Raw genomic sequence first — 15,453 nt, 5'->3', positions numbered from 1 at the left:
TGTTGACACTTATCGATGTTTTCCTTTTTATAAGATCATCGTCTACAAAAATTAATGACACATAAGTAGTGAAAATTGTTTATTTATTTGTTAAAATAAATGTGTAAATTTCTAGTCTTTTAGTTTTAGTATTTTAAAAATAATTTTATTTATATATTTCGACAAAAAAAAATTAGATAAATATATTATTTCTTTATTATTAATGGCATTTGCCATTTTTACTCGCTTTATATGATGCTTAGTCGGATGATGGTAGTTGTAGTTTTGTATTTAATCTATTAGAAGATACTTAAAATCTCTAAATCTAAACGGTTCCTTTTCATTAAGAATAACTAATTATGTATGTCTATTGTCAGCGGTTCTTAGTCTTTCTATATCTTTGCATGCCGAATCGCTATATTATAAAACTAAAGTTGCATTAACGGTATAAAACGCGTTTTAAAATTCTCATAAAGTTTAAAGTTGAAAAATCTCAAATATATTTACATAATTGATTCACGAACCGAGAAGCAAAGATTAAGAACTGCTGATTCATATTTCACTGTACAGTGTACATTATTACAAGTGCATTACAAAATGAGAGATTTGTAACATTCTTACAACGAGGTAGTTAAATAATTAACTTCAATTATGTTTCACATGACGCATTGAGTCTTATCCTTATTTATATTCTCGAGTTTGATCATTTTTAAAGAAAAAACCGCATTTATCTGTCATGTTATCTTTGGTAAATCTGGGCTGAAATGTCAGCTGCAGATATGCATGGCAACAACATCATTGCCATGATTGTTTATTATACATATTAGTCATGATAACTTTAGCCCTTTTAGTCCTTCAGTCATTTAATGCCGCCACATTAAATTCTTATTTTACTTTCATAAAAAAAAAAGGATAGTTTATTATCCTATTCTTTTTAAAACAACACTTTTGTACTTCGTCATATTTGAAAATAAGCCTGCTCAATTATATACATTAATAATGATTTTAGTTAAAGAAAGAGATCTGGGACTGAAGGGGGATGGACTTTCGCGACATTAATGTTCATATTAGCCTTCCGCTAATAGCGATTTAATTTCTGTCGAGGCTGGGCGGTACCGACGCTTGTATCGTGCTGATGTTCATCCCAGGTGGCCAGCTCTTTTCCGGATTGTTGTCGTCCCCGCTGGCCTTCGGAATAACTTTTGTGATATCTAATTTGCCGCTATCGCGATTCTTGTAGTAGAAAAATCCGGCCGCGCCGCCCATGCCTATCCCTCCTAATACTAGCAGCCACTTCAGAAAACTGCAAATCGTAGTATCAAATTAATAAATGATTCATCACATCGGTGATCCAAAAAAAAATTGAAGAAAGAAATAATTATACGAATGATGTTAAATTGATTGCAAGGCATATGTAATTAAATTATACACTAAAAAAAAAATTTTTGATATTTATATGGTTGTCCCAAAAAATGACTATAAATTAAATCATAGTAATTGCCATATAAGAATACCAGATGTTTCATTTCCGTTTATGTGCAGTCGGATGACCAATCAGAAATTTAATAAATTTTGTAAGCCATAAGGCAGCTATTAAAAATTTGCTACCAATCAGAAACTAGCCCCAAATATATTTAGTCGCCATTTTGCGCAATAAAACACCTTATATTCTTATCATGTAATTATCATAGTAATTTTAATAATTTTTATAGCAACAATAACTATATGTATAATTATAGTCATTTTCGGTCATACATTTACTGTTGATAGCACTCTATACATATAATTATTATTACTAACATTATATTGATATTGTTAAATATAATTATTTAAAAAATTGCCGCAAATCCTAACACTTACTTGACGACCGCCAACACTTTAAACACCACCTTCACTTTGTTGACGAACTCATCGCCGAGAAGAATTCCTTCCTCTACCCAAAACAGAGGCAGTAGTGCATTTGGAAAATTCTTCATCAATTTAAACTTTGGTACTGGTTGTATAAACATATTGAACTGCAATCGCTTATGCGCGCTTATTGGCGTAGCCGTCATCGGTTCGAAATCCATGTCGATTTCATGCTCAGCCTGTCGATGAATACCGTTTATTCAAAATTACAAATCTTTCATATTTAATTCGTTACAGTTATTTTATAAAATTATTTATAACTATTATGATTGTGTCGCAATATATTGTTTCTCTGTCGATTACCTGATTCGGGTGCAAGCCATCCACCATCTCTAAATATTTTCCATCGGTATCGTAAAAATGCGGTAGAGATCCAATAATAGGGACGCCTAAACATTTCGTCATATCGTAGAAATTTCTCGTCATACAAGTGTCCGGTGTTCGGCAGAAGCACTTTTCCATAGGATTCGTGCTCATATCTCCTAAACCTGCAGTGTAACGGAGAGTCTTGACGCCTGTTCGAGATTGTTATTAAAAATAAAGTTAAAGTAATAACTAAACAGTAAAGTAATAAGTAACATACATATATATTAATTTATGTCACATATTGTGTTTCGATATTTCAAAAAATTATATAATTATAAGTTTTATAAAAGATATAAAGCGTTACATCATTTTTTAATAACAAAGTATGCATAATTCTGCAAATGTTTTTGCATTTCGAGACATTAAAGCCTCAATTCTAATCTCACTACTTGTTTAATTTAAATTTTATATTAAAAATTTTTTAAATACATACCTTTGACTTTGGTGTGGCGCTCGAAATGCGCACTAAGACTTCGACAGATCTCATAGCCGAATGAGACGACGTCATCGTCCGGTCCGAATAAAGGTGCGAAAATTGTCGAATCGGTACCGTTGAAAGCGTTGCAGTGATCCTCCGGCCAGATGTCTAATGCGGGCTTACCATTGAATTCCAAGACCTGACCGACTTCCTTGTAATTTCTAATACCACGCAGAACTTTCATACGTTCCGGCACGGCGGTACCGTTTTTCTATAAATGTTAAATTTTTCGTGAAATAATAAATTGTACTTTTATTAAAGAACAATGTAATAAATTTCTGTAATTTTTGCATACTTTTTATGCATGCACTTTTCACAAGTATAATGTAACCATCTCGCGAGATTACCAGATGCAACATAATAGTTTATTATTATCTCCATGCGTGACTCGTTTTTTTTAACATGCAATTAGGCTACTTTATCTACTTTATCATCATATCTCCAAGAAATCAGGGATGTTACAGAATTACGTTAAAATAATGTTCACATTATCTAAAGATATAATACAAAAATATATAGTTTCAGAAACAACACTTAAATCACTCAACAATATATTTAGAAAATTTTAAACAACTTTATCCATAAAATAATTGTGGCAACATATGAATATTCTTCATTTATTACAGCATTATTATCTTTCAAGCACAATCAGTACTTTAAACACATGTATGTGTACTGATTGTGCTTGAAGATAATAATGCACAATCTTTGTATTAAATAATTTATCAATTTTTTTTAAACCACACTGAGAAAACATTAAATTTTAATAAAGATTTGTTTTAATAATTCTAAATATTTACTAAATGTAAACATATCTATATTTGATACAAAAATCATTAATTTGATTTAACTATTATTTTTTTTATTAAAATAATATTTATATACTGTAAGTAAATGTTTTTTTACTGACAATTCAACGAAATGCATCAAGATTTAGTAAATTTTTTTTCAGTGTACCTACCCCGCCAAAGAGGGAGAACTTGTAGTGATTTTCACCGTCCGGTATCAGATCTTTCGCTTCCGTCTTCAATAGATTGCACACCGCCGATCCGGCGAAGTCTTTCACGTCACAATCGATAGGCAGACCGTCAAAAAGTATGTCCTTTGCCTTCGCTGTTACGAATATCGAATCCGGTTTGTGGAAGATGCTATCGACGGCTTTGCCTACGTTATTCATTGGTAATAAATTTTAACAAGAGAGAATATGAATATATGTTTTAGGATTAATATAATAACATTTTTTATAAATTGCTCGCTATTTTTATTAATTGAATTTAATCGTCGCACGAGGCAATGCACGCGTTACAAATATAATATGATGACGATTGAGGCAACGGAGGCCTTATAAATAATTCGCACCTTCGCCCAAGGTGTACGTACACTATAGGAAAATGTATCTCACGTTCCACTTTAAACCTTCCGGCACACATTTATTATTATAGTCCGCGTCGACCCTGTGCAATACAGCCGATTCGCGACTGCAATCGATACACGACATTGAAAGGAAATATTTAATACTAATAAATCATATGTACGTACCGACGACACCGATCGCAGCGGGTTTGTCCAGAAGGGTGGCTCCCACCATGCCCAGAATCATGAGATGAGGGAAGACCATTATCTCCTCGCCTGTCAATCCGTTGCTCTTCTTGGGGTTGAAGAACCACGTTGTCTTCATGCTATATTCAACAGAGTCCTCATCTTCTCGATCGACGAGATCAAACTTCACCTTGTACTCGCTGAAGTTGATATTTTAAATGATGAAATGTTAATATTTTAAAAGATTTGAGAATGAACAAATTTATGAAAGCAGACGTGATTCTTGATTAATGTGAATTAAATAAAAAAAAGTTCAGGCCGATTAAAACAAAATTGACTACACGTGGAAAGAATGATTTTGCTGAAGTATCTAAAAATTTAGCTAGATACAAATCTGAAAATGATTTTATTAAACTAACAAAATAATTCTGTAAGACATTCAAACATAATGGACAATGTTGCAAAAAATTCTAACGATTAACTTATGTTTAACAAAATTATTTTCAGATCTGTATCTAAATTTTTAGCAATTTTAGTAAAATTGTTTCTTCCATGCACTTATAATAAAAAATGTGAGCAATTGGATATAGAATTTAATTGTTAATAACAAAAAAAAAACGGAAACAAAGTTGGTTTTAGATACTGATGTCAAATTTATAAATTCTGCGAGTATTAGATTTAAAATGTGCCATTAGATTTTAAATATTAAATCATAAATTTTTGTATATATTGAGAGTATCAGATTAAAAAAAAGTTACTTACTCGTAGAAGAACGGCCCGACTTCCTGCACCCTTGGCTTTTTACCCTCCTTAATTTCATCAGGATTGGTTATATTGAACATATAAACCTTAAAGTCCAATGGAAACGGAACAACCGTCCACATATCGCGTATCTCACTTCCTGGTTTCAGTTGAACCGCCTACACATTTATGTTAAATCTTGTCAGATTACAAGCAAGGCTCTTGATTGTTAACAACGAATTTGATGGCATATTATTTAAAATGTTACAATAAAAAATGAATCTGTATCCCTGTGGATCACACAAATTATAGTTTTAGCAATAGACGCGAACATTTATGTCAGTGAATGTTACAGTAATTATAGATGTGAAAGTAAAACAAATGTTTATCCGGTTACATAAAATTAATTCGGAAAATGCGTCTATAATCGTTTCATACGGTATAGCGGAAAAAAATTAATTCTACTGTTTTTGGATAGGAAATTATATTGCAATAAAATGTCAAAATAATATATTATTGTAACAATATATAATCATAATTGGGGTTCAAGGATTTCGTGACATATGCTTTCATGGAATGACTTGAATATTTCACGATACATAAACTACAAAATAATAATTACTTAGAAGATGCTTACGCAAAATTTCTGAGAATGGCAACGAAAAGATTTTTTTAAATTATATGAAAATTTATTAATATTTACGATATAACATTAATAAACAATTTTTTCGTGAAAACCTGGAAAACGGAATCTTGTGAATAATCTGAAAAACATATATGCGTATATCTCTTGGAAATTAATTTTGCACGCAGAAATAAAATTATTGAAAAGTCTATAATTTATAATATAAGAAAATTACTCAAGTAAAAAATGTAGGTGTTATAGAAATATATTTTTCTTAACAAGCGTGTGATCATTTGATTATATTATATTTTCTTTATATATTAAGATTAAAATATTTTATACAAAAATAAAAATAAATTTATTATTAAATTCATTACATTCGTTCACCTTTTTAATTTGCGATTTAATCAATGCTGGAAAACCGAACCAAAGTAGAATGCCGAAGATAAATGAAACTCCACCGCCAATTCCGAGCTTCTTTATAGACACCATTTTAACGCTCTGCAGAAATGCCAAGTGATATTTAGACACAAATATACGATCGGACCAAAATAGATATTTTAAACGTACGTATAAACAATTATTTATTAAAACTTCGGATTACACAAAATTGAGAATATGCATTTAAGTTTGCGGATCTATTATATAATTACATACTGTCTAAATTCTTGCGAGGATTTCACTCTAAAGAGTGAAAAGTGATCCAATCTTGAAAAAAAGTGTTTGAATTTTCAATGTTTAAGAATGAGATTTTACTCTTTAGAATGAATTTTGTTCTAAAAGTTTTAGAGAGTATTATCTACTTGTTGGAAATTAATATCAATTATGACTTATCGCGTCATTTAAAGTCAGGATATTATCCTGGCGTTCATAAAGGAAACACGCTAATTGCCGAAGGTTCAGCCTCGATTTTTTTCTGGAGCAATTGCATTTATAAGGGAACGTAAATTTTTTACGAGCTCTATTCTTGATTCGCGAAGATCGAAAATCAACATTAAACGATCGAAACCTTATTATATTCTTCGAAAATGCGGAGTACGTTGTCAAACGTTTTGCCGAACGGAAACGCGTACAGCAACTTCGAACATTTTAAAACATCGTACATTCTTCGAAGTTCGCGAACGGCGACGTCATATGCACGTCGCTTGGTGACCATTACGTTTGATAATGACACCTAGAAATGCCTGTTCTTGTCGGCCTTGCACCACTCTGATTCGAAAGAAATACCTTTTGCTGCACTGCACTTAATGAAAAAAGATTCAAAATTCCTCTTCTTTAAGATTCTCTTAATCGACTTCTCATATTCATGAAAATTTTGTCTACGATGCGTAAACATTTAGATTACGATGGGTATTACAACATAATGCATAAAATTTACTAATAAAGAATTAAATATTACAATAAATTAAAATAGCGCGTTTAAATATTCTTAAACTTGATACATAGAAGAAACGATTTGGCTGAAGTATCTAATTTAACGGATATAGATCTAAAAATAATTTTGTTGGAATGTTAAAATAATTATGTAGAACATTTAACGCGTAGAATGTTGACGACAATTCTGCAAGAAATTTTAATATTCTAGTAACTTATACGTTTTATATAATTATTTTGATGATCTAAATAAAATTATTTTCAGGTCTATATTTAACTAAATTTTTAGATATTTCAGCAAAATCATTCTTTTTATCTAGTAGAATATAAAATAAAAGATGTAGAGAAAAAGATATATTCCTTTTACCACTTATTCCATTATTAAATTAACATTTTTTTTTTAGTTACTGAGAATATTGAATTAAAATTCGCAACATTCATTATTTAATAACACAAAAAAAATTAATTAAAAAATAATTAATTTATCCATAATTTCACGTTAAGTAATAATATAATAAAAATTAAGAGATACCCGAGAAAAATTCTGCGTTTGAGTGGATTCTCTCTTTCTATTTTTATCTTCGTAATCCAAACAAGTGAACTAAAAGCATAATCTATTCCTCAGTATCCGCATATTAATATTCACTATCAATATCAGTATTCAGTATTCGGTAATCTGTGTGATTTCAACATCAATATAGATATATTTAGAGTGTCAGTATCAGAATTCCTTAAACAATTTTTTCTACCGATTGTTTTTTGCAGATAAATATCATTTTGTGTAATTTACGTTCCTTTCTCGCCTTTAGATTTATAAAAACCGGATCGATCGTATAAGCTTGCGTTAAAATTTCAATTGTTGAGATTTGGGATCCTTGTTCACTCCATAATCCTTTTTTTCACACAATACACTGCTCGCGTTGCTTTATCCGCGTTTAAAATTTTGTACAAATATTTTAAGATATCGAGAGTCGCAAGATGGAAGCCTCGTTCTTTCAACTATCTTCGCACCTGTGCGGTCTTCTGACCGAACTCTTCGCACCACCCTTGTCGTCCTCGTTATCGTCGACGTCGCCGTCGCTGTTGATCGTGCGCGGCTCGTCGCGAACGGACTGCCCGCGCGATAATGACACCGATGTCTTACACCAGACCGGCGTCGGCGTACTCCTACTTGTTCGGCCCTGTTGTCTTCTCGGTTTCCCTACGTAATAGCACGGCATCTCCAGCAGAATAAGCTTCACCAACGACGACGACATTGCGTTCGACGTATAATTTTACTCCCTGACTCGCGAGAAAATACGTGACACTGAAAACAAAGTTTTAATCAAAGTCAAAGAAAAAATTAGGCTGGCTGATTATAAAGTCATGATGACCTTTGCTTGTCGCATGTTATCTTCAATAACGTATATGATAAATAAACATATTGAAAGAGAAATAAACAGTTGATGGTTTTACTAAAAGTTTCTTCAATTAATTAATAATTAGTTATAAGGTATTGTCTGATTAAGAATACCTTTGGGATTCGGTTGTTATTCAATAGGTTGCAATTGACGAAGATCGAGATTTATGAAATGTAGTCAAATAGTCTTGAGTCAAATTAATCCTTTATCTGCAATCATATTCTTACTTCCGCCGCCTGTAATCTAGGTCTTTTTTTATTCAAGTTTTTACTGTTTCAGGCTTTCAAAAAATGTAGGAAGATTCAGGATTACTTTTTAACATCTCTGTTACATGAAGCTCCACTATTAATAAGATATTTTAATAGAAGGAATCGGTTTTTATCTTTCTTTATTTTGAAGAAATTTGAAAGTAAAATTTTTCTTGTGCTAAAAAAGATCTAGATTGCTAACGGAGGATTAAATTTATAATAAAAATTTATTAATGCATCTCTCTAATTCTCCGTTATCCCTATTTTTCTCTTTTTCTTGGATCAGTATGAAGATCTCCAATCTCTAGAAATCAAAATTCTTATTATCAATCTTTCTTAAAACAATTAAATTTCTAAATATTATTTAAAAAAAATATTTTCTCGGAAAAATCACAGGCTTTCATACAAGTAAAAGCTTTGCGTTTAGACTCTGCGCTAATCGATTCGCTTGTCTTATACATGTTTTACCAGATTTTTTATGTATACAAAATAAATTATGTATACAATTCATAATATTATTATATATTATGTACAGGAAATAATATATGTATATTTATATGTATTTTTAAAGCAAAAACCTGATTTTTTAAAATGTTTGTATTACAAATTAAGATATAATTGGGAATTTTGTTATTTTGTTTCTCATTGCTCATTTATTTTACATTTTTTTATAAGGTGTTATTTATATTGTATTCAGTAATAGTAATAAGAAATAAAATAACAGTTTAGATAACTTATATGCAATTCTTCTTTATGGCGTTGTAATAAAAGTTAATGACGTCAAGAATAGGTTTAATATTGTTCTAATTATCGCTTGATTGACGAAGTACTCTAAGTCAGTGAAGACAACTTTTATAATAAAGCGTACAACAAAAATGATAATTACTAATAACTAGTTTCTTACATATTTATGGTTTGTTAATTCGCGTTTGACTCATTATTATAATTAATCAATCTAAATAACTAACATTAGAATTAATAAAATATACTATGATATCTAATATATCTTTCAACAGTGATATCTTTCAAAACAATATTGATAAAAATTATAATAATCGATTACGGCCTGTGTGCGTAAAGTAAAACACGAGTATATTATTTCTATTTGAGTAAGTATATTAATAATGGAACATTGTTACTGGATAAATGTCATCAAAGTATCCAAATATTAACTAAGTAATGACATCTTAAAAATTATTGTTTTCGACACAGTGCGATCGACATCGCGCGATTGATCTCCCAACTTCTCTTTAGTGTCATAATAATTATTACTCTCTGTTAATCAATTTTAGGTGGTACCAATTCACCTTGTATCGTACTAACGGTTAACTTTTTAGAAGACTTGTTCTGCTCCTTGCCCGGTATAAGATCCGCAACGTTGTCCGCATTGTTTTCTTTGTAATACCTCATCATAGCGACAATAAACATGCCCAGACCACCGAGCATCATGAGCCACATCACTATTCTGTAAAAAAAAAATCGATCAGTCATCAACTGCAGTAATTTCGGCGCAAAAACGCCATGAGAAAAAATTATTTCGCCAAATTTTTTGATGTGCAATGTCAGACGTTTCATAAAACGAAATTAAACTATCGAAACAATAATGCGATAGAAAAAAAGGTTTATAAAAAGATAATATTATTACTTACTTTGCAATTAAAATTTGTAAATAGGCAACTTTCAGCGGTTTTATTAGAATATTCCCGAGTTCGAGGCCATCCTCCACCCAAAATAACGGAAAAAGCGCTTCCGGAAAGGATTTCATCAATCGAAGTTTAGGGATGGGTCCAACTATTACGTTGAATTGAATCCTTTTATACGCTTTTATTGGAGTGCCTGTCATCGGCTCAAAATTAAAAGTCATCTGATGCTTTTCCTGCAAACAGTATCTTTTATTATAATTCTCGTAAACTTCGTAATCGTTTCATTATTCATAATTTGCACGGTTAGAAATTGTTATTATTGATAAATTCACACTATTTCTTGAAATTTACTTATTATATAAATTTATTATTTCTATAAAATTAATTTTATTTATTTTTATTTATATTATTAAATATTTTATCCTTTAGCTCTTGCTTCAAAATTAGCTTTATACATATTTGTATAAATTATTGTGGAATTATATAAAAAAAAGAAAATGTATCTTGTATGGGTAAAAAACTGAAGAACAAAAAATAATAAGATTAATTTTATTATTTTAAATTATATTTATTCTAAAGAGTAAAACAATTATTAAACTTACAGGGATGGGATTTACACCCTCAATCATCTCGAGGTATCGTGGGTCAGAATTATAAAAATGAGGTAGACTTATCCTTAAAGGCACGCTTTTGCAAGGATCTGCGTTGAATATGTTCTTAGGCATGCACCCTTCGGACTCTTGACAAAGACATCTCACATCTTCGTCCTCAGACGGATCGCCCAGGTCCGCTGTGTAATGTAGCGTCTTGAAACCTGCGTTGCAAAATTAACTGTAACGTGGTCACTTCACTAATTTCTATTTCTTAACATATCTCAGAATTGACGAAGAGCAAACACTTAGCGTGACTTTTCAAGTTTTTATGATACCTTGAACTTTCCCTGATTCGAGATGATATGCGCCAATACTTCGACAAATGTCTAGGGAGTGTACCCAGACTTCTTTTTCCTTGCTGAGAAACGGTGGGAAGATGGTTCCGTCTGTGCCACGAATATCGTTACAAGGATTGCCAAACCACATTTTCAACTTCGTACTATTTGCTATTGTCACCACACGACCTACGTCTTTGTAATTTTTAATTCCACGGTATACTCTTATGCGTTCCGGCAAACGACTCCCGTTTGCCTGAAATAAAAAGATAACACTTAAAATATATTAAATTCTTAGAAATTCTTAAAAATCCAAAATGAAAAATATTATAATCCTATCCAAATTAATTTAATCTCGTCCGAATTTAATCAAATTAATATGCACATATATATCCTAAGTAATAAAATACATTTAATTTTATTTTATATAATAAAATAATTTTTAACAATGATAAAATACTTTTTTTCCATATAATCGAAACAATACATTATAAAGATATTCTTACCAAAACATTACTTAAAGATGTGACATTTTGTGTAAGAATGAGATAGATATTATTTTTTAAGGCAAAAAACATTTTTTTTATTCACTTTTATTAATAATATAATAATACAATAAGCACAAAAAATTCGTAATATATTTGCAGGTGTACCTTAGCAAGATAACCAAATCTGAAACGTAAACCCTCTTCTCGGATTAATATCTCTTCTTTTTCTTGTAAAGCGGAGCACACTGCGGATCCAGCGAAATCTGTTATATCCGTGCAATCAAATAGTATACCGTTAAAGAATAAGTCTTTTACAGTGGTTTTGATAAATATTGACTCAGGTTTCTTGAAAATACTGTCAAACGCTTTGCCTAAAGAAATAAATAATTATATTTAGTTTGCTTTATATAAAATTTTAAGAGAAAGAAAAACAGAGAGAGAGAGAGAGAGAGAGAGAGACAGCGAGGAAGAGAGAGAAAGAAGGATATAATTTAAGATTATAAAAAATAATAAATCAAATGCCAATTTGAGCCAACACTTATCAATTAACAACATTAGTATGTATTTTTATACCATTTATTCAAAGTGAATACTAAATGTATACATTTCGACCTACGGTCAAGGTCCCCTTTAATACAAAAAAATATATTAACAAAATTACATAATGATAGCGCATAGGAGTATAAACTAACAACATATAAAATGCGAAAAAAAAACCGTAGTGGTGATGTCCGAGTTAATCTTGGTCATTAAATTACTAAGTTAACTAAAAAGAAAAAGAATTTTATAACTAAGTCAAAATTCTTTTTATGAAAACTTGGATAAGTAGAAAATAATAAAACTTTTGGTCGGTCGTTTTAAAACAAAAAAATCTTTTTCTTTTTAGTTAACTTAGTAATTTAATGATCAAGATTAACTCGGACATCACCATCACGGTTTTTTTTCCGCATTTTGTATGTTATTAGTTTACACTCGTATGCGCTATCATTATGTAATTTTATTAATATATTTTTTTTGTATCGAAGAGGACCTTGACCGTAGGTCGTATACGTTTAATATTCACTTTGAATAAATGGTATAAAAATACACACTAATAACCAGTGTTGGCTCAAATTAACATTTGGATTTATTATTGTTTAGAATTTTCTTTAGAGTCTATTGATTATATTGTTTAAGATTATATGTACATTATATAATATATGATTATTGGAATAAATATACATATACGCGGCTAATATAATTGAATAAAAGCAATAAGAAAAACCAAAGTTTTGAACAACAAAAACCGTTTCGCTCCCATAATTAGTAATCTCTCGATTTTCAAAATCGACGATATTCAAAAACAAAATCACTTTAATGAACTATCTACGAGTTAAGTATTAAGCGCACATTAAAATTTTTTTAATTATGTGCATAATTTGTATTTTTTTATTAAATACATACTAATTACTCCCATCGTAGATGGCCTGTCTCTTTGAATGATCAAAGTTATCGCTATCATGAGAGGATGAAACGCATAAATTTCCACATTCTCTGACATAACGCTTTTCTCCTGATTGAAGTACCAAAATTGTCGCAAACTGTACTCAACAGTATCATCTTCCTCTCGATCTACGACATCTTCCTTGTCCCGATACAAACTGGAAATCGATCATCAATTACCATTTTACTTCCATATATTATAAATAACTGGATAAAATTTATGTCTACTAGAGGTAAATTATTTAAATAACAGAAAAATTATATTTTCAGTCAAAGCGGATTTTGTCGAAGCTTAATAATATTCAAATGCAATAATTTTGCAAATACATTATATGTGAATATTATTAAGCACCAACATCTGCTTAATCAAATATAAGATTTCATTCCCTTATCTGTGTTATTTATTTAGAAATTATTATTTTCACTTTAAAATTTGCTCAATATTCTTCATGTTTGAAATGCATTTTTTATAAGAAGTAAAAAAATTGCCTCAATAATTGTAATTTAAATTATTATATTATATAAAAAACATTACTCATAGTGAAAGGGTCCTAGTTCTTGGACAATCGGCTTTGCTCCTGATGCAATATCATTCGGATTTGTTATATTGAAGACATAAATATTAAAATCCAACGGCTGCGGAAGTTTCTCCCAAAAATCGCGTATTTCATTTCCTTTTTTCAATCTAATTTGCTAAAATTTATAAAATACAGTAATTTGACAGTAAAAACGACTTTTTCTTCTCGTAAATATGATATTCAAAGGATATTGAAAAATTTAACAGAAGATTATATTATACAATTATATTTTTGTTATGAGCATTTTAAATAATTACTTATAAATAATAATTATTATTAATAATTTTCAAATAAAAAAATATATTTTACATAGCAAAACTTATTTAAAATTAGTTGGAAAAGGTTTTATTATTAAAATATTCACAGCTTGAAACTAAATTCGTAATAATCCAATATTGAAAGAAAGATCTTTCTTACCGTTCTGATTTCAGTAAACCGAACAGAGCTTGATAAATTGACAATGTGATGTATCAATCACTACTTACAGATTTAACTTGCGACTTCAGCATAGAAGGAAATCCCAAAGTATAACTGATAAGCCCAATGGAAAACGTACAGGAGCCTGCGAGTCCTAATGTTTTCACAGACACCATATTAATCTGAGAACACACCGCGCGAATTGAATTACATTTTATATCTTAGAGAGATTTTGACAGCAGGTTAGCACCTTGTTATTCATCAATAACATGTAGCATGATGGTGAGAATTTTTCCGATCGTAAAAAAGGATAATAAACGTCTCAGATTCGGATTACGCCTCGCATTGTCTATTCGACGTAAAACATGACGTGTTATTTCCCAATCTTTCAAAAATTTCTTGAAAATCGCTCATTCTTTGCATCGATATCTTAATTTCGGAAATATACAAATTTTTTGATCATCAAATTTGATAGAAACTTGACTTTTAAAATTGACAAAATCAACGAGTTCTAAAATTAACAAAATTCTAAGCCTTCAGATTTAATAAATACCTTGATATCTTTTTATAGATCATTCAGACATAATTTTTACATTAATAGAATTTCGATGTTTATAAAACATCGAACAATTTGATGTTCCAAATAATTCGATTTTCAAAGTAAATACGAAGTTCTTGATCTTTAAATTTATCACGTGATCCTGTCTTCAGAATTTACAAATTTTTGAGTTTGACTTTTTAAGTCAAGAAATTTTAGATTTCGTGCTTCCTTTTTCTTAAAATTCTGTTCTCGTGAAGCTTCTGTGAAGCACACCTGCAGAAATTCTTCTTCAGAAAGGTTGTCGATGTGCGAATGTCCACTTTCGTTGATGTCCTGCGCTCTGATCTCAGACGTTTTCTTGTCGGCGGTCCTCCTCAGCAATTCTCATCGGCGAACTACCCGCTCCCCTGGAGTTGTTCTCATATTCACACATTCTTACATACACATACGCACATCTTTGTTTGTTCATTGACTGTGATTCGACGACATCGGTGCGATTGCGACTGCGCAATCAGCAGCTTTTGAGATTTATTGAATAAAAATAGCTATATAAAAAAGCTTAAATAGACTTTTCCTATATTTCTTTGTGTTTATCCGCTGAAAAAAACGATTGAAGTAATTATATATAAAAAATAAGATGTGAAAATGAAAAATATTACTCTACGCTCTTAAAAAGATGGCACCTTGCATCTTTAAAAAGAATTATATATATATATAT

The 15,453-nt window shown here is 30.3% G+C and overlaps 2 protein-coding genes across 4 annotated transcripts in view; both read right to left on the bottom strand.

Annotated features, from left to right (window-relative positions):
- Positions 1–938: 938 nt before the first annotated feature.
- Positions 939–8,110, bottom strand: LOC108750774 (sensory neuron membrane protein 1-like). 3 transcript variants are annotated; one of them, XM_018490501.1, is made up of 9 exons: positions 8,022–8,110; positions 6,024–6,137; positions 5,033–5,190; positions 4,271–4,470; positions 3,693–3,895; positions 2,687–2,942; positions 2,191–2,402; positions 1,840–2,066; positions 939–1,282 (listed from the first exon to the last, which is right to left on the bottom strand). In XM_018490501.1, the coding sequence occupies exons 2-9, from the start codon at positions 6,126–6,128 to the stop codon at positions 1,069–1,071; spliced, it is 1,575 nt and encodes a 524-aa protein (XP_018346003.1). In that variant the 5' UTR covers positions 6,129–6,137; positions 8,022–8,110; the 3' UTR covers positions 939–1,068. The 3 variants fall into 3 exon arrangements, with proteins under 3 accessions (XP_018346003.1, XP_018346004.1, XP_018346002.1); XM_018490502.1 differs by lacking the exon at positions 8,022–8,110 and adding an exon at positions 7,543–7,658; XM_018490500.1 differs by lacking the exon at positions 8,022–8,110 and adding an exon at positions 6,646–6,792.
- Positions 8,111–10,303: 2,193 nt separating this feature from the next.
- The window catches only part of LOC108750775 (sensory neuron membrane protein 1-like), a 12,317-nt gene continuing 7,167 nt past the window's right edge, over positions 10,304–15,453 (bottom strand). The window contains exons 4-8 of the mRNA XM_018490504.1: positions 13,161–13,357; positions 11,883–12,088; positions 11,230–11,485; positions 10,904–11,115; positions 10,304–10,534 (exon numbers count right to left, since the gene is read on the bottom strand). Coding sequence (XP_018346006.1) covers positions 10,304–10,534; positions 10,904–11,115; positions 11,230–11,485; positions 11,883–12,088; positions 13,161–13,357 — 1,102 coding nt within the window. The remainder of the gene's footprint in view (positions 10,535–10,903; positions 11,116–11,229; positions 11,486–11,882; positions 12,089–13,160; positions 13,358–15,453) is intronic.

The sequence above is a fragment of the Trachymyrmex septentrionalis genome, unplaced genomic scaffold, assembly GCF_001594115.1.
Source record: "Trachymyrmex septentrionalis isolate Tsep2-gDNA-1 unplaced genomic scaffold, Tsep1.0 scaffold37, whole genome shotgun sequence".
In the NCBI taxonomy this organism is placed as follows: Eukaryota; Metazoa; Arthropoda; class Insecta; order Hymenoptera; family Formicidae; genus Trachymyrmex; species Trachymyrmex septentrionalis.
Note: the sequence above shows the minus strand (reverse complement) of the source record. Positions and strands in the feature narration are given on the sequence as shown.